The following is a 20,562-nucleotide window of genomic DNA, read 5'->3' as shown; positions in this document are numbered from 1 at the left end:
CACTGCAATAGAGTAGATGAAAGGACACTAGGCGCTTGCTGACCATGGCACTACCGTGGTGTCGTTGCTATCACACTGAGGAGTGTCTATCTTTGGATCTTGAAACTTGAGTCTAAAAAAGAACTGTGCTTAAGTTCCAAGAAAGGGAGTGTAGGAGCCTGCCACCCTGGTCAATGTTTCGAAGAATGAAAAATCTCTGGAGGAGGATAGCGTAACCATGGCACTACCTTGGTACTGTTGCTTTCAAAGGAATGCCTATTCAGACCCTGAGACTCCTGAAACTGTTTTAAGATCCACATAACATTCTCTCCCTCTTGGGTTGTGGATCAACTGGTAATTGCAGCAGCAGCAGCTACTGCTTACATCTCCCACTCCTCACAGGGGAAGTAAAACTACATACAGTCAAAAGAAATGGAGCTCCTAGACACCACTTGTTGGCTGAATAGGGACCAAAAACAAGTTGTCGGAACTTAGTTCGGAGGTGAAGTCCCAAGTGGTAATGAAAAAGGGCTTCAGGCACTTGGTAGCCTTTAAGGTAGCCTTTAGGGTCCTTAGAAACAGAATGCTCACATACTGTTGCTCTCTCAATGAATCAGGCAGAATGACGGGAAGTTGTAAGACCAAGACTTGAATCGTGGATGCGCAAGAGGTCTTCTAGACACCAACAGCATCTGAAGTTAGGAGGTCACTTATCCAAGTACTGACCAACCTCAATGTTTCTAACCATGGATGTGAAAGACGTCTCCTAGACATCTACAGAATCCGGTGCTCTAGAAGATCACCTATCCAAGTACTGACCTGACCCAATCATTGCTAAACTTCGCTGACCAGATGAGAAGCGATATTTTCAATGTGGTATGATCGATGGCTGTTATGCCCACAGTCTGTGAAAAACAGAACCGAATAGTAACAGCTTTGGTGCGTCGAGTGAAGGACTAATTGACCGTCTTCCTAGACTGAACAATTCTTCAAAACGTCAAGGTGTCAAGACCAATTGTCGCTAACGCCAACCCTAGTGACTGAACTTGTCTGTCATACATCCATCATCCTGGAATGCATCTGGTTGACTGCAGCGCTGAGTGCGCTACAGCAAACTCGTGCACCTGCACCGTCAATTGAGATGATGATAGGACATTTATTCAAAATAAGTAGTAGCACTTAAATACTGTATAACTAACAAAAATCCTAACCATATCTTCCTTACATAATAATTACGAAATTCTGATAATTTATAGCTAGCAAACACATTGACATCTTACTTGCAAAAACAAATATAAATATCCACTAGGGCTTTCATAAAATATTATTCAATCCATGTTAAGCTTACAAAACTTGTACAACCTTTTCATAAAACACCTTCTAAAGCTGACAACCCTTTCCTACAAAGATATTAATCAATAATACAGTGTAACTAAAAGTTTCAACATAAAAAATCAACAAAACCAATATACAGCATTGCAACCCAATAAATTTATGGCTTTGACCTGTCTAGTTAACTGTTTAAGATTGGGTAACTTACTTGAGCAGAGCAGTTAAGAACATGACACCTACTGATATTTTCTTCTAACAAGTCCAAAAATTATATTATCTGCTGCATAAACCATATCAAACAGGGGAAAAGAGAATATAAGACAAGTTCATTTATTGAAACAATGGGAGCTTTGGAGTGTTGCTAAACTTCAAGACTGGGAATAAATAAATGCTTACAAATTACAATTACAATTGAATATGTTGCACTGGTGAATAAATGCTGTTGGATCTGCACTCATGTCACTTAAACATATTATTTAAATGAAAACTTTAGGAATTAAATCTTAGAAACTGAAAAATATTCATAAACCTTGCCTTTTCAATAACTGTCAATTGTACGGTAGTTTCAAGAACCCAGCTACATTTTCTAAAAAGATTATCTTAAACCACTGTTATCTCCTGCCGTGGAATTTCCCAATCTTTTACAACAGTTATATGTAGCTTCAATGCTTTGAACACGTTTTTGAAAATTTAGTTCTAAATTTTCTTATCCAGTCCTAACTTTACACTCAAATTTAGTACCATTTATTATTTACAAGCCAAATCATTGGTGGTCAATTTAGCCCAGCCTTAAAGATTCCAACAATGTAAGCACATATCATCAGTAGCAAATTTCCACCTAACTTTGATTTGCCATATTGCTTTTTGATGATTCCCTTTTTTTGGACATCAAAAACACCAAAACCTGCAGTATACCATGAAACATTACTTCACAGAGAGCAATCAAAAAAGACAACAGATGAGCCCGTGACTGTCATCTGCCACTCACTGAGCCTCAGCAGTCAGAAATTATTCATTTCATGGTACAGACCAAAGAGCAGTTAGTTTTAGCAAGTTTTACCCAAGCGCTATCTCTATTTTTACCTTTTTTCACCCTTCATCAAACTGCTACGGAATTTCAGTGACAAAAAAGTTAATCTTGAGCATTTTTCAACTGAATATAAACCTAGAGAACACAGTAAAATGCACACATTCAGTATAGTTTTATTTTAATCTTTTTTCAATTCATAAAACAATTTTATGAAAACTGAAATGATCAAAACACAGACTTTCTGTATGGTGTAATATTCTGGCATTTTCAGAAAAAATCTGGTCTCCAAATTTTCAGTGATCATTAATTCTATGCAGTAACTACTTAAAAGTTATACTTTCAGTAATTCACTCACAATTCAAATTCAAACTCAAAACAAGTCACATCATTATATACTGACAGCTTAAAGCAGCATGGATAAAAAAAATACTCTGCTTCAGTTGGGTCATGAAAATTTATATATTCTGACACATTATGACTTAGGAAAAATTTGTAAAGTAAATAAGGAATTTGGAGTTGCTGCAATTTCCTTTTATGTTTATTGAAAATTCTACAAAATTCATGGCCCATGTACATAGTACACCTGAAAAGTGAATCACTGGTCATTCAGTGGGTTATTATTTGAAGGAAATCAATGAAAACATCCTCCTGATTACATAATCATTAATTATGGAAAGTAAACAAGCTACATTATCCAAGTATTTCATCGGGTCAACCAAAAAATAAAAATATATTTTCCAATGATAAAAACAAGCTGCCATGGCATATATTTCAAAGGCAGTACTGTAATAAGTTTTTTTTTCACTGGAGGTTAACCAGAATGTGTTGAACTGCTTCTGTAGCAAGAATAAAAATCTGACTTTGAAGAGAAACCCAATCAATTCATCTCTAGGATCATTTAAAGTACATAAGAATATACTGCATAACATGAAAGCAATACTTAATGGTGACACAATACATTATATCAACACAATGTCAAACAGATACTTCCACTGTTTTATATTCTCTTTTTATAAGAAATCATCTACTGTACTGACAGCAATGTTATACTGTGTTACATAAATAAAGTATTACAAAACCATCTACCACACCTTAAAGAACAGCAAACCAAACAAAACTAACTTCAAAATATCCTCTAATCTTTCAATCTCCTTACCTTTAATTTCTAACTTCTTGCATTGTAATTTCAAGCTTTTTTAATAAGTTTTCCAGTGATACTGTTATTTATGGGGAATGGTGAATGGAAAAGTATTCATACTTGTGTGACTGCAGAACATACCTGTCTCCCTAGCCTACAACATCCTTCTCTCACCACGTAATTCTGATATGTCAGTGAGCTTATTCAAGATATTTTATAGCAATACTCTTACTTATGGTTATCATTAAACCATGTTTCAATGTACAGTATATTGTCATTAAAAACTTAACTTTAAAGCTTTGAAAAGAAGTTTACAGCATTAATAAAAATAAAACATTCTGTACAGTGGTTAGGCATGCACACTTGCTGAAATGAAGACAATGGACAGTATGTACTGGAAATTCAGTCATCATATACACTGACATGCACTTGTATAATATATTCTGGCAGAGCTCCTTTTGGTAAGCCACATTCAAATGATTGGCTATACATTGTTCTGATTACGCTAACAGTCACAAGGCTGCCAACACCTCGATTCTTTGAAGGAATGTAATGGAATGTGGATTTTAGTCTTAACACCAAGCACCGGAACCCAGTGAGTCATTCAGCATTGAAATGAAAGTGCAATGAAGTCAAGTTTTGAAAACCTGAATAAAATCATTTAAAAAATATCAATACATAGACAGTAATTCAGTAAAAGCTCATTTAGGATATGACCGTAATTACAGACAAAAAATAAAAAACTGAACGAAATTAAAACCTTAAAATTAACAATTAAATAAAATTAAAACCTTAAAATTAACAATTAAATAAAATTAAAACCTTAAAATAAACAATTAAATAAAATTAAAACCTTAAAAAACTTAAGTCATACTGTTGTAGATTGCTATAAAACAAAATGAATTCAAATTCTATTACAAAAAACCTATGTCACACAAATAACCCACTAACCTACAGGAGTCAACATTAAGAGGTGCAATGAACTCACTTCTGAACAACTCTACTGATCAAATGGTCACCTCTCTTTATTACCCGAGTTTTATCGATGAGTCACTCATAGGTTCCCCAGCAGTGACATCACAGACACACATGCCAGCAATTTTCTCAAATGTTTTATCAGAACTGATTCTAATTAGTGACGACTGACTACAATTAACCCAATTGTATGTGGAGCTAAATATATCATCACACGATTATTCCATATTTGGGTTACAAGGTCACTCATGAACAGCACAGGCAAAGGACAGGCCATTGCAGAGTAATATTTAAGAGTGCAAAAATAATTGGAGCATACTCTCCCTTTGTAAGCACAAAGTGCAGCGACAGGTAAGTTACCCTAACAGAAGTACTACATACTAAAGTGGAAAATGTTACAACTGTGAAACTACTACTACTTCCACTGTACTGTTCATGACCTAAAGCTGAATACAAAAGCTCAACGGTACAGTATTAACAGAACTGGTGGTAAGGCTTGCCCTCGAATTCTGCAACAAAAAAAAAATTACAAACTACCATTAGTGAAATTTGAAGAGATATAAAGTACTTCTTACCTGCAATATCACCTGATTTTTGCTAATCAAATAACTAATATCATTAACTAATATCAATAATTTCTAATGCAATGACAATAAGTGAAATAAGCTATTCAGCATTTATATATATAATAATTATTACTGCAATTGTGCTACATGAAACAATAAGCTATTCAGCATTTTTGAAAATCCATCATACCCACTATTATAATATTGCACATTTTGCCTGTTAAGTGTTTACTGGTACTGTACATATTCCCTCTCATCTTTGAGCTATATCTTTCTTTGATATCCTGAAATTTCTCTCTCAACATGGAAAATTATTTCATTGTTATTCAAATACTGTCCTCAAAATTTTGTAAATTTTCAATTATTATCACTAATAATACAATAAACAGGTATTCTATAAAATTAACTCGTATACACCTGGCATAACTTGAAACTTCTTGTGATTTTTCTTCTTGATCCTTACTCTGACTGGTTTAAATAGGAAATGAAAGTGATTAAACCATCTTATTTTTAACCATACAGTTACTGTAATACAGTACTGTACTGCCTTATTATTTTGATCCCAGTCTTTCATCAGATCTCCGTGAAATCTGAAAGGCAGATACCTCATGGTCCCTCGATCACTATCAAAATTATTGACAAACTGCCTAATTTCAAAGTTAAGGTCACAAAAAAGGACAAAAGTAAATAAATTTTCCCACAAAATGCTACAACTTTAAATTACTCAATTTTCTGAATACTGTACTCCCAATTATGGCAGGGAGGTGGAGTTAAACCAGCCTCAGACATCATCCTAATGTTAACTGTCAAAGTATCTATAATTTTTCTTCATGGTGTTATCACCCATCACATTAGCAATCAATGAATTAACTCTACTGTAGCTTCCAATTATGGAATGAACTACAACTGTCTGAGCCTCTGTTTCATTCCAGAGCAAATAAATGTGCACTTGGAACCTCTTATATCAGACAATGCAGATTTCACCAAGCACATATCTGGCAGCAGTAGCCAGTGTTACCAGCCTCTTATCTGTAGCTATCTTTGTACTAACGAGTTTTTAGGTTGTGATAAAGCTTTTCTATGTATAGTAACAATTCTACACACTATATTTGCAGTACATATTATGTGCAACGTTTATATGTTACAACAGTTTTGCTTTACAAACGTTACCTGGCCAATTACGCATGCTTAATTTGCAGGTTATGAGTTTATTATTATGCAAGTATCTGTGCAAACTCACTCTCTCTCTCAGGCTGTAATCAGGCAGCATTCTGAGGTCAATTGTCAACACTTAGTACCAACACATATGATCAATTTCAGTCCATAACAGCCACTGCTGTTGTAAAGTGTTGATGCATAGTTGTTTTTGCTTATATTCATTTTTCCTTTTTCCACTGAATATCGCTGCAATGTATGACATAACTCATTTTATCCAAAAGGGTACATATAAGTGCTTTTTAAATATGAAAAAAATTAATAAACGATAAATATATGTTTCATAACTATTACGTTTACCATTTACAAGACAGAAAATGGACCTAAAATGACAGATCCGATTGAAATAATTAATCCAAGAAGAGGTACTAATAGCTGATCTCAAAGGCTGACACATGGGAAATACTGGTGCTGACTATTTAATACCCCTTTCACTTCAATAACAAAATTGGTTCCTCTGCTGGGATAAAATTGAAAAATACAACTTTGCATGGCTTTGAAATGGCTTTAATCGTTTCAGGTAAAACTCAACCTATCACTGAGGTGCTGCTGCTTAACCTCTACGGGCAATGATGCAACATTTCCAAGGTTGACAAAGAAGTTTCTCTAATCTGGGAAGTTTCCAAGCCTGAAATTTGTCTAAATTTAATCCAATGAAGCTGAATGGAGGCAAGGTATACACTATCCACACACGCATCTGGGCATCCACCTGAACCCCATCAACTTTCGACCTTTTCAGCCTTAAAATCAGATATAGAAAGTTCCCCAGTTACCCTTAATATTGGGGTTCTTTTCAAGTGTTATAGGAAATACATTCATGCCAATCTACTTCTAATGGGCACTACTCTCTTGACAGCGATGTCATAGGTGCTGAGAAAAATTGATGCCATTCTTTATCCTACAGGAATAGAAATAGTATTTTTTCATAAAGGTGAGCTTTGTCAAATAAATTAAAACTTTAGAGATACTGATTTTATGTAAAGTTGGTATGATAATTTCTATAATTAATGATTTTAATTATGTACCAACTATTGTAGCAAATGCAATAAAACTTCTAAAATAATACCTAACTTTTAGGCAATATCTAATGATAAGTTTCTATGTTATAATGCCCTGCACTGTGAAAATGAAACCTTTAGAAGATAGTAACATCTTTTATCATGATACAGTGTACTGTAATTGTTATGATTTACAGCATTCAGAATCATTAGGTAAGTATGGCTGGAATTCATCCCTTCAACTTCATGTCTCAACACTTACTAATCCATTCCAGATAAGTTGTCTACTCATTTCCCTGAAGGAAAAGCCTAAAAACTGAGTCTATCCTCACTCCTAGATAGAGAACAGACTGGGTCAGAACCAGAGATGGCTTTTGAAGATTGATGAGAATTTGCAAAGACTGTACCAGACAAGGTAAAAGGTACTCAGCACTTCAAGGTCTTTTTGAAAGCAATGGAGGGCCCTAGGCCTCTAACATCATATGCTCTTGATTGCAATGTATTGGCATCTGAATGTGAAGAGGTACTGTAAGCTTGTCTAATGAATTCACATAGCCAAAAGGAGACTGTGTTCTTGGTCACTTCTTTCTTGTTCTGGCCTGTGCTAACAAAAAGTCTTGCATTGATATACTTTCCCTACAAACACGAAGTTAAAGTATTTGTGTGAACTGGGACACGTAAATACCCATCCCTCATATCCACTGAAATCATCCAGTTATTTTGCTGCCCTGCTGTGAAAACTGTGCTGGATGATTCCATGTTAAATAGAGTCAGTCAAACAAACTTACTAAGGCCTGACACGTCCAACAATGGGTGCCAACCTCTGGATGCTTTTGGAACCATGAACAGTCAGTTGTAAAAACCGGAGATATAACTGACACTTGACTGACTGTCTAAAAGAGAATCACAGGACTAGAAACTTCTCTTGGTGCTGAAGATACACAAAAAAGGCTATCAGTGATACCAACAGAGGTGGAAAAACTCGAATAGCGATGACACAACCCTCCTGAATGCCTCCACCACGAAAGACACCAAAAGGCCAGCAGACAGCCTCCTACAGGAACCTGAAGACTGTAAGAGTCAGTTTTTCTTAGTGTTAGGAACAATCGCTTGCCGATTGTTCCATGATGGTGTTGCCTCCTTTGTTTTCTTTGTTTTCTTGCTGGCGAGTTGACGTCTGATGGATGGCGTCGAACCCGTCAGTCAGGTTAAAGCAACAACGAGCCAGGTTCTGGAGGGCAGATCGACCCGATGGTCCCAAGGTAGCAGCAGCAGGTATTCGTTGCCTGTGAGTCCGGTCCCTAGCAGCAGAGCAGCGAGAGTTTCTTAGAGGCGAGATAGTTGCCGTGTCGGCTCTGTCTTGGTCGTCGTAGATGGAGAGGGCGTCAATGCGTTTTCTTGGAGGCGAGATGGTTGCCGTGTCGGCTCTGTCGTGATGGAAATCAGTACTGGAGGAGGGCGTCAGCACTGTGCGGAGGCGAGATGGTTTGTGATGTCGGCTCTGTCTTAGTTGTCCTGCAGTGTTCCGTCAAGCAGCTTGGGGCTGCTTCATAAAACTCTATGGAGTTAAATGCGTTTTCTTGTCCTGCTTCATTTGAAGTTACTATTTATTTATGCTGCTATTATTGTTATACCGCTTGGTATTATATTATTTATATTGCTTGAGGTTCGTTACTTAATAATTTGATTGTAATTTGCTGCTCAATTTTTATTTATTAATTAATTTGAGGTTTAAATTACTTAATTTTATGTTGCTGCTGTTGAGAGAATTAATTCATTTGTATTGTTTTTGTTCATTTTAGATTGAACCTGACTCGACTGTAAATATGTAATTAACAACTTTGTAAATAAATTAATTTTAAGGTAATTTCTTTGTATTTGTTCTCTCCTCCTCTCTCCTTTGTTTGTCACCTCTCGTCAATCATTTCAAACCCAACTTCTTGTTTCAGTAAAGAGCCTGTATGTCGATCTCGGAAGGCGAGATCGTAATATTGGCGACCTTGCCAGGATTGGTTCTGTTTGGCTGGCGGGTGTGGCAGCAACTTGCTCGAGAGAGTATTTTGTTGTAAAAAAAAATTTATTGTAAATTTTTTTCTGTTAAATGAGGTGTTAGGAACAATCGCTTGCCGATTGTTCCCTTGGTGGATATTTGCCTCCTTTGTTTTCTTTGTTTTTCTTGCTGGCGAGTTGGCGTCTGATGGATGGCGTCAGACCCGTCAGTCAGGTTAAATGGCAACAGCAGCCAGGATTCTGGAGGCAGATGGGCCGATGGTCCAAGGTAGCAGCAGCAGGTATTCGTACCTGTGAGTCCGGTCTAGCAGCAGAGCAGCGGAGGATTTCTTAAGGGCGAGATGGTTGCCATGTGGCTCTGTCTTGGTAAATGCGTGGATGGAGGGCGTCAATGCGTTTTCTTGGAGGCGCGAGATGGTTGCCGTGTGGCTCTGTGTGATCGTCGAGTACTGGAGGAGCGTCAGCACTGTGCTTGAGGCGAGATGGTTGTCGTGTGGCTCTGTCTTAGTTGTCCTGCAGTGTTCCCGTCAAGCAGCTTGGGGCTGCTTCCGCCGACTCTATGGGTTCGTCGTTTCCTTGTCCTGCTTCATTTTGAATTTACTATTTATTTGTGCTATTATTGTTATACACTTGGTATTATATTATTTATATTGTTGAGGTTAGATTACTTATTAATTTGATTGTAATTTTGCTCAATTTTTATTTATTAATTAATTTGAGGTTTAAATTACTTAATTTTGTATTTTGCTGCTGTTGAGAAATTAATTCCTTTGTATTGTTTTTATTCATTTTAGATTGAACCTGACTCGACTGTAAATATGTAATTAACTTAACTTTGTAAATAAATGAATTTTAAGGTAATTTCTTTGTATTTGTTCTGCTCCTCTCTCCTTTGTTTGTCTCCTCGTCAGTCATTTCAGCCCAACTGCTTGTTTCAGTAAAAAGCCTGTCGATCTCGAGAGCGAGGATAAATCTTAGGGATGTGCAGAGCCTTGCTCTTACTGAATTGTGAAGAGAACCCATGAAAGGGCTTCAATTAGGAAGAAAAAGCCTGAGAGAAAGACGGAGAAGTCTTAGAAGGTAGACCAGAAACAGGTGCAGGTCTCTTAATGACTGACTTCTAAGACTGCTTTAACATCTCACTGGTCTCCTGAGCAGAAAAATCCTGTAGGCTCAGGTCTAAGAAGAACTGGAGGGGAGGTGAGTGTAGAGGATGGAGGAGGGTAATCAAAAGGAGCAGCGGACAATTGAGGAAGGAAGAAAAATAAAAGGCCTATACACTATTCCAATTAATTCTTTCCTCAATTTATCTGCTCTCTCCCCTTCCTATATTAACCCTTAAGCGCCGAACCTCTATTTACAAAAGCGTCTCACGTATGCGGCGGTGTTGGGGTGAGTTAAGCGCTTGACGGAAAAAGTTTTTCAAAAATCACAGCACGCTTAGTTTTTAAGATTAAGAGGTCATTTTTTGGCTCATTTTTTTGTCATTGCCTGAAGTTTAGTGTGCAGCCATCAGAAATGAAAAAATATCATTATCATATATAAATATTGGAATATATGACAGAAAAAAAACTCTTATATAATTGTATACAAATCGCTGTAAACTGTGATTAAAGCTAATGAGTTAATTTTTTTTAGTTGTATTGTACACTAAATTGCGATGATTTTGGTATATAACAAATTGTAAAACGATCAAAGCAACACAGAGAAAATATTATCACAAATGATGCATGAATTAACGCTGGATGTAAAAAAATGTTTTTCAAAAATTCACCATAAATGTCGAAATATTGTGCTAGAGACTTCCCGTTCGTTGAAAAATGAAGCTAATTGATTGAATATTACTAGACTGTAAATGTTTTAGCTTACAATTGCAGTTTTAACCATTTCGTCGAAGTTAAAGTTGACCGAAAGTCGAATTTTTTCTATTTATCGTGATTTATATAGAAGATATTTCAAAACTGATAAAGCTACAACCATGAGTTATTTTCTGTTGTATTGTATGAAATTGCGCATTTTCATATATAAAACATTATGTAACGACTAATATAAAATGGTGCAAATATTACGACAACGGAGAAAAAATTTCTGAGTGTTCGACGAGTTACCGGCAGACGTAAGGAAAAATTTTTTTCAGAAATTCACCATAAATCGAAATATTGTGCTAGAGACTTCCAGTTGTTGCAAAATGAAGGTACATGATTGAATATTACTAGAATGTAAGAGTTTTTAGCTTATAATTGCGTTTTTTTTGACCATTTCGGTCGAGTCAAAGTTGACGAAAGCTTGAAATTTTGGCAGTTATCGTGATTTATATGAAAATATTTCAAAACTGATAAAAGCTACAACCATGAGTTATTTTCTGTTGTATTCTACATGAAATTAAAAGCACATTTTCATATATAAAACTTTATGTAACGACTAATATAAAACAAGCGCAAACATTACGACAGCGTGTGAAAGAATTTCTGGCGGGGACGTAAGGAAAAAGTTTTTAAAAAATTCACCATAAATCGAAATATTGTGCTAGAGACTTCAATTGGTTGCAAAATGAAGGTAAATGATTGAATATTACTAGAATGTAAGATTTTTAGCTTACAATTGGGTTTTTACCATTTCGGTCGAGTCAAAGTTGACCCGAAGGTTGGAAATTTTAGCAGTTATCGTGATTTATATGAAAATATTTCAAAACTGATAAAGTTACAACCATGAGTTATTTTCTGTTGTATTGTACATGAAATTGCAAACATTTTCATATATAAAACTTTATGTAACAGCTAATATAGAACAGTGCAAAAAATTACGACAAAATGACGAAAGAATTTCTGAAATTTTCGGCCGTTACCACGCGTGAGTAAGAAAAAGTTTTTCAAAAATTCACCATAAATCGAAATATTGTGCTAGACTTCCAATTTGTTTGCAAAATGAAGGTACATGATTGAATATTACTAGAATGTAAGAGTTTTAGCTTAAATTGCGTTTTTCACCATTTGGTCAGTCAAAGTTGACCAAAGGTTGAAATTTTTGTAGTTCGACGCATACTGTACGTCCACTTGGCACCCAACAGACAATTTTAGTCGACGTATGATACGTCCAGTAGGCGTTTAAGGGTTAAGAGAATTAATTTCATCATAAATTCATCTGACCTCTCCCTCACTCTTCACACCTACAGTTGATATCAAAATCTGATCCCTACAAATGGCACAAACTGTGTGCCTATTTAACTCTATTGAACACATTCTGTTACCGCATATACTGGTCCTGGAAAACCTGATGTTTTTACTCCTACAGCCAGTGAAAAACATCCTAAGCATACAGTCACAACAGCACGAAAAATAGCTAACAACCAAACTAGCAAATGTACAGAGCACCACACAGAATGGTGGCAAGAAAAATTCTGACAAGGACTAAAGCATTCAAAACACACCTGCTGAAGAAGAAGTGAACTAGAGTCATCCAGGTCAGTCAGGCAATCTTCTTCTTTATTCTGAATTCTGACCGTACCTGCCAGCACAAAGATATAGCTATCATTAACAGTAGGTAAGGCTCATTCCAAATATGAAGTTTTCATAATAAAATTAATATTGTAATACTTACCTGAACACCTGAATTAGCCCTGGTCACCTGACCAGCCCGAACTACATCCCCATAGCTTTTACCCACTAAGTGGGTAATTAACCATCAGCGTTACCAACGCTTACAGGAAAATCTGTCAACTGAGTTACCTGAAGTACTGTTGGCAACACTGCTGGCCAAGTGAGGCCGAGATCCTCAATTGCATTGTTCACTAATCAAATTGAAGTGGGGAGGAGGGTGGGAATCATTCAGGTGTTCAGTATTGCCAACTATTAGTTTTATTATGTTCTATATTGCCTCACTCTCCTGAACACCTGAATTAGCCCGATTAACAACATTTTTAAGGAGTGGGATCAATCCCATTCAGCCCAACCTGCCCAACAGGGAAAGCAGGAAACTCATTATTCGCCTGCTTTGTATAAAATGAATATATTTACTCACCCGGTTTGTCCCATTCGGCAGGTGAGAATGTTTGTAGAGAGAGGTACCCCGACGTCAGTCTCCGTGTCTAGGTACTGTCTGAGTCGAGCTATCTCTCATGTGGTATTCAAACCTCCTCATGGATAGAGTAGCCAAAATAAAAACAACTTACCATGTGGCTAATCACAGCCTCCCATGATTAGTGGAGAACACGAACCTCCCATGGGCTAATCAAAGCATCTCTTGTGTATGGAGGGGCACGATGAACCTCCCATGTGGCTAATCAAAGCACTCTCATGTATGGAAGGGTACGAAGAAGTTGGGTGTGCAGGATCTTAGAGTTCTTCATCGCCCGTTGCCACCGATGTCTGCGCAGAAGTTGAAGAAACCAAACCTGTCCACTGGATCTTCCTAACTTCACAGTACTAACGTCAAACTTAATCCTCTCACTATGAACCCCGACAAACAGAGAATCCAAAATTCTAAAGTTCCTCAGACTACATTCATTACCTAGACTTGCTCCCACCCTAACATTACTACATAATTATAAGATCGAGTTTGTCGTCACAAAGAGACCAAGCAAGAAACTCTTCTTCTTCAAAGAAACTGAATGTCTGAGGTAGAAAGTCGTGAAAACCGACACCAGCTTCCAAGTGGCTGCTTCTAAGAACCTCCGCACTAAGAGTACACCCCCTTAGCTAAATGAACGCACCCACGATAGAAGGTTAGCATGCTATACGGACTAAAGAATAACTTTCATGTAAAGGAGAATGATGAATCTCCCCAAGTGGCTTATTCAGATCCTATCCAATAGGAGGGAATGGGGTAGTGTGCTGGGCCGATGACCCTCCAGGTCCTGCAGGTTGCGGCAAAGGCAGACGGCGAAGAAGTATCCCATCGCTGACCCGAAACAACCTGAGCTAGCCTACAAGAGCACCTCTTTGGACTCTCGTAGGAAAACTATCAAAGACTAGAGGATACTTAAGGCGTGCTAAACTTAAGTTCATGTGATTATACTATCACTGTTGCAAGATTCTAAAGCCTAAAAGTAATTCCTCTATCTGGTTAACCTAATGATCACCGTACTAAATAAATACTACCTTAGCTAAATGAATGCACCCTAGATAATCGACTTACTGCCGTTAAACGTGGACTAAGAGAATAACCTTCCTAGTCTTGCACTAAGAGAATACCACCTCAGCTAATTGAACGAACCCTAGATAGGAGAATTCGCCGCTATACGCCAGTGGGGAGAATTGAATGTCTCTTAAGCAAAGGAAGAAAACACAGACGGACTACATAAGTATACCCCAGAGTAGAAGACTCTGAACCATTCCAAGAAAAGATGATGAAGTGGACATACCCAAATACTGTGCAGTAATGAAAACTGTTAAATGCTCAATAATGTCCGTCAAATTAAATTGTGTTCAAGGGCATAAAGCTCAGACCACACGAAATCGTGAAGTGTGCCCGCAACTGTGTTTGTGGGTGAGCGCTATGAACCAGGAACCAGGAACCCTTTCTCAAAGTAACTAATCACATCCTTGACATGGACAGGAAGTATTCCGCGGTGAGGCAAGAAGTGTACACAGAAGCAGATGGAATTTCTCAACCTTGATAAATAGATCAATATTCACACCTGACATAAAGACATCCCCACTGATGCCAGAACCAAACACTTGCAGATAAAGAACCTTAAACGAACGAAGCAGAGTTTAGCCTCCGACTTTGTCTTCTCCACGACTTCCGGAAGAGGAGAAGCCTAGGAAAACTTCCTGAAGCTCGCCCACCTTTTTATCTGCAGCTAAAGCCGAAAGAAAGAAAACACCTAATCAGTTAACATTAGAACTTCAGACAAATCTCACGCGAGGAGCCTGAGTCAACAAGACCCGGACATTAAATTTACGAGGAATCGAATCTTACTAGAAATTTTCAGGAGATGGAAAAATTACAGGTAGTGCTCGAGTTACGATAATTCACTTCGATAATTACAAACATGCGATGGGGTTTAGCAATTAATGTCGATACAGCAATATTTTGAAAATACAATATTTTTTAGAATTTATAGGCGACTGGCGCGGGCAATAGCGTGCAATGTTGATTATACTTTGGCATGGATTAACATTAATTCAATCAGCTGACCTCACTTGCTCGTTGTGTTGGAAGTTAAAATAGGTCAGTGTTCGTTTTGCCAATTTTTAAAAGTTTGTAAATACAGGTAGTGCCGGTGGCGATGATTAGAGTCTTAGGATAATCGAGTTCCTGATGGAGTTAGCAATTAATACTGGTATGACAATACTTAGAAAATATTTCCGCCAAGAAACCAGCCTAGGAAAACTTCCTGAAGGCTGTCCTTTTTATCTGCAGCTAAAGCCAAAGAAAGAAACACACTAATCAGTTAACATTAGAACTTCAGACAAATCTCACGAGGGAGCCTGAGTCAGCAAGACCGGACATTAAATTTACGGGAATGTAATAAATCAAGATCTTATTACTAGAAATTTTCAGGAAGATGGAAAATGTACAGGTAGTGCTCGAGTTACGATAATTCGACTTACATAATTAAACATGATGGGGTTAGCAATTAATATTGATACAACAATATTTTGAAAATACGTATTTTTAAATTTCAAGGGCGACTGGCGAGGCAACAACGCACAATCAGGCAGCGTCACGGTGTAACGATACTTTGGCCCGAGGCTGGATTAGGTACATTAATTCAATCAGCTGACCTCACTTGCTCTCGTTGTGTCAGAAGTTAAAATAGGTCAGTGTTCGTTTGCAATTTTTGTGCGTTTGTAAATACAGGTAGTGCACGAGTGACGATGATTCGTCTTAGGATAATTCGAGTTTACGATGGAGTTAGCAATTAATACTGGTACGACAATATTTAGAAAATATTTCCCGCCTAAGAAACCAGCCTAGGAAAACTTCCTGAAGCTTGCCCACCTTTTTATCTGCAGCTAAAGCCGAAAGAAAGAAAACACCTAATCAGTTAACATTAGAACTTCCGACAAATCTCACGAGGGAGCCTGAGTCAGCAAGACCGGACATTAAATTTACGGGAATGTAATAAATCGAAGATCTTACTACTAGAAATTTTCAGGAAGATGGAAAAATGTACAGGTAGTGCTTGACTTATGATAATTCGCTTGTACGATGGGGGTTAGCAATTAACATCGATACAACAATATTTTGAAAATACGATTTTTAAATTTAGCGAAGCGATTGGGCGCAGGCAACAACGATTACAATCAGGCAGCGTCGATTATGCGATACTTTGGCCCGAGAGGCTGGATTAGGTACATTAATTCAATCTGCTGACCTCACTTGCTCTTGTTAGTCGGAAGTTAAAATAGGTCAGTGTTCGTTTGCAATTTTTGTGCGTTTGTAAATACAGGTAGTGCAGTACCGATGATTCGTCTTAGGATAATCGAGTTTCTGATGGAGTTAGCAATTAATACTGGTATGACAATACTTTGAAAATATTTCCGCCTAAGAAACCAGCCTAGAAAAACTTCCTGAAGCTCCCCACCTTTATCTGCAGCTAAAGCCAAAAGAAAGAAAACACCTAATCAGTTAACATTAGAACTTCCGACAAATCTCACGAGGGAGCCTGAGTCAGCAAGACCGGACATTAAATTTACGGGAATGTAATAAATCGAAGATCTTATTACTAGAAATTTTCAGGAAGATGGAAAAATGTACAGGTAGTGCTCGAGTTACGATAATTCGACTTACGATAATTCGCTTGTACGATGGGGGTTAGCAATTAATATCGATACAACAATATTTTGAAAATACGTATTTTTAAATTTTAAGCAAGGGCGACTGGCGAGGCAACAACGCATAATCAGGCAGCGTACGATTGTATGATACTTTGGCCCGAGGCTGGATTAGGTACATTAATTCAATCAGCTGACCTCACTTGCTCTCGTTGTGTCGGAAGTTAAAATAGGTCAGTCTTCGTTTGCAATTTTTGTGCGTTTGTAAATACAGGTAGTGCACGCAGTGATGGCGATTCGTCTTAGATAATTGAAGTTTCACGATGGAGTTAACAATTAATACTGGTACGACAATATTTAGAAAATATTTTTAAATTTCGAATGGGCACAGGCAACAGCGTACACTACAGTTGCCGTAGAATCAGACTAGAAGAGAGACCAACTTACAATAGACCAATTTCTTTTTCTCCATCTCTTTATTCCATCTTATAGTTAAAAAGTAAGAGAATGATAAAAGTATTGTTAGTAACCTTTATGCTCTTGTCACCGCAAATGTGTTCATCCATAAACAACTGAACGAGACTCTGTTGTTTTGCTAATAACCGAATCGGATAACAACTGTTTTGCTTGTATTTCAACTATCGCATAAGTTAAACAATTATCGGTAGTTATGTTAAAAATGACGTTAAGCAATGATATGTTTTTACACTACCCTTATCCGCTCTGGAGAAAAGATCGTTTTCTTAAATATACTGCTACAGTAAATTTAAGCTGCAAGTTGTAGTTGAAGCACTTAGAAAAGAATGTTCAAGCTGCTAATGACTATAAATTATCGTACATTGGCAGTACATGGATGAAACTTCCCAGCAAATAAAAATTGGAAAGTATTTCAAAAACCAAAACTAAGCATGAAAAATCACATATTACTGCTGTTTTCACGCGATAAAAGATAAATACGAAAAGCTCGTACAATGATGATGAAATCAAGAGAAAATAGCTGACGGAATCTTGACTTTCTTTTTTATAACACAAAACAAACGTCAGCTAAATTAATTTCACAACGAGACATATTTAAGTTATATTTTGACTTAAAAACAACTTCAGATATTACAGAAAAATACATATGTCCCTATAAATAAAGTATCTAGATTCATTTACCTAACTAGAAACAAGAAATGCCCTCAGAACCCCATGAGTTAAATGCGTGCCTAAAATAAAGACCAATCGTGATCGATTCCCAAACCAAAACATTTGATCAGCTATGATCGGAATTTATAATGCAAAGCAATGTAAGAATATTTACTGATTGGATACAGTGTAGTAAGGCATAACTTTTAAAAGATCCATGGGAAAGATGCACATTCGTTATTTTGATGTTTGTATAATACGGTGTTATGTTTTTAAAATAGAATAAAGTATCATGTAGGCTAATTTACCAGTAAATGATATCTGAAAGTGCAGGCTAGGCGTTGTTTGTTGTTCAATTTCTCTTTATACTGACTTATCATGTCAATCTCCATTGAGCCCAGCAGAATTAGCTGACACTTGTAATTATTATACCATATATATTATGTATAAAGTATACTGTGTAGTGTAGGCTAGGCTACCATATTTGTATAGATGGTACTGATTACCCTAGTCAGGCAAGGCCATATTGCAGCTTAAATTTTTTAACAAACGATGGGTTTGGAACCTAACCCCATCATAAAGTAGGGGAATACCTGTACTGCTAAAACTAAGTTAACCCCATCATAACTAGGGGAATTGTTTAACTGCTAAGTGCTAAAGTGGTAGCCAGCAATAATCGAAAATGGAAGAATCTTGACATTCCAAAACAAGAGAAACCAGCTATTTGGTTATGGCAGGCCTAAAGATGGAATGACCTTCCTTATGACAATACTTCTATCATGTCAAGCTGACCTGGTAACTATAAGATTGACTTTCTCAAGCTGAAAAAACACTGCCTAGACATAGCTTTAGTGTCTGGACTGTCTAGCTGTTAAGCGCTCGCAGTCACCCGCCGAACTAGGTTCATCACGCAAGAGTTTGGATGATACATGGTGGAAATGCCCAGTTGTCTAAAAGATCTTCCGCTAAGGAGAACATCGGGAACTTCTGTAAGGACCTGATTTCCGAACAAGGGCGTTAGGGCCAGCAAGGAGCTAGAACTCATAGACAACGAGCAAGTCCACTGGATTCTGATTACCTGATGAATGAGACCGAAGAAGGCGGAAGCATACACCTCTAAATTCTAATAATCTTGTTCCCAGAATTCTCAACACGACGAGGCAGTTATGATGTCGCAAAACAGACCCACTACTGTGTTGCGCACTAGGACTGAAAACGCCAAGAGGGGAGACTAAAGATCTTCCAGATGTCAGATGCACTTCTTCTGACTATCACAGAAGATCTGACAAGCAAGAATTGTTCCAGATTATACCTGCATTCTCGATGTGGAAGTCCCAGTGATTCCTGAGACATACCAGAAGAGAAAACATGTGGGGAGACAAGACCCTGGAATTTAAGTGAGAGAGAGAGAGAGAGAGAGAGAGAGAGAGAGAGAGAGAGAGAGAGAGAGAGAGAGAGAGAGAGAGAGAGAGAGAGAGAGAGACATTAATTCTCCTAAGAGGCTTCTCCAAGCATGTACCAGCTGTTCCCTGCTGGGCAGGAACACCTCTACTTCAACATTTTATACCCTCGACGATGCATAAGTGCCGACACTGGAGACATGAGTTTGAAGCAACAAGTTCGTTATACTGGCCACATCCCCTGAACCCAGAGCAGTGACACTAATCATAGCTTGCTGTGACACTACTGCTGATGACGGCTACACGAAATTGACCATGGAGGAGATATCCTCCTCCTTAAAAGACTGTTGCAGAGCGCAAAGGCGCCCTCAATAGAACCCACTCCGAATTTCCATCTTCCTAGTGAGGCGGAAGCTTAAAGAAGTACCTCCTCTTCTGCCAAAGAACGTTGTGACAGTCGAAGTTCTAAATGTTAACCTGGTATGCCAACCCCACTGACACAGAAGGATGAGGTGTCCGGTAGTACCAGGACCGGAGGGAGAATATCCATCCTGTTTGAGAAACCCTACCAACCCGACATATCCACAGAGAAGACAAGGCCTCCGGATGGCTGCAAAAGGTGTCCTCCAAGATACAAAAATTCCTAGATTAAACTGAGACCAACAATTGACAAAACGAACCTGAGAGAGAAGGGCCTCAACAGATAATTTGAGAAAAAACCCTGACACCAGCAGATGTGTTATCCACTATCTTGTTAAACCCTCCTGAATAGGAAGCAAGGTTGAATCCTGCTTACTCGACCCTATCAACGCCACTAACCTCGTCTGCCTCCCTTATTGCCTGCCTGACACGGCCAAAGCAGACCAGATTCTTAAATGATTGAGCAACTATTGGATCTGGCGACCAGCGACTGGAACATCGTTTGATTCGGTAGTGTAGGCTCCTCTGGAACCTTGGATTGAGGATAAGTGAGGATGAAATCTACCATCCGCTTATACTCATTCTCATAGCTGAAGGAGAACTAATATCCGGTACCCGATCATCATCTTCAAATGAACAATCCTTGTCGG

At 37.8% G+C, this 20,562-nt stretch overlaps 1 protein-coding gene across 3 annotated transcripts in view; it reads right to left on the bottom strand.

Moving 5' to 3' along the window:
- Positions 1-2,502: 2,502 nt before the first annotated feature.
- The window catches only part of LOC136846886 (E3 ubiquitin-protein ligase RFWD3-like), a 29,233-nt gene continuing 11,173 nt past the window's right edge, over positions 2,503-20,562 (bottom strand). For 2 of the 3 annotated variants that reach the window (XM_067118141.1, XM_067118149.1), the window contains one exon: positions 2,503-4,963. In XM_067118141.1, the coding sequence (XP_066974242.1) occupies positions 4,895-4,963 (69 nt within the window). In that variant the 3' untranslated portion in view covers positions 2,503-4,894. Of the gene's footprint in view, positions 4,964-12,670; positions 12,748-20,562 lie in introns of all 3 variants that reach the window. The other variant, XR_010855562.1, reaches the window with a different exon arrangement.

The sequence above is a fragment of the Macrobrachium rosenbergii genome, chromosome 2 (genome assembly GCF_040412425.1).
Source record: "Macrobrachium rosenbergii isolate ZJJX-2024 chromosome 2, ASM4041242v1, whole genome shotgun sequence".
NCBI lineage: Eukaryota > Metazoa > Arthropoda > Malacostraca > Decapoda > Palaemonidae > Macrobrachium > Macrobrachium rosenbergii.
Note: the sequence above shows the minus strand (reverse complement) of the source record. Positions and strands in the feature narration are given on the sequence as shown.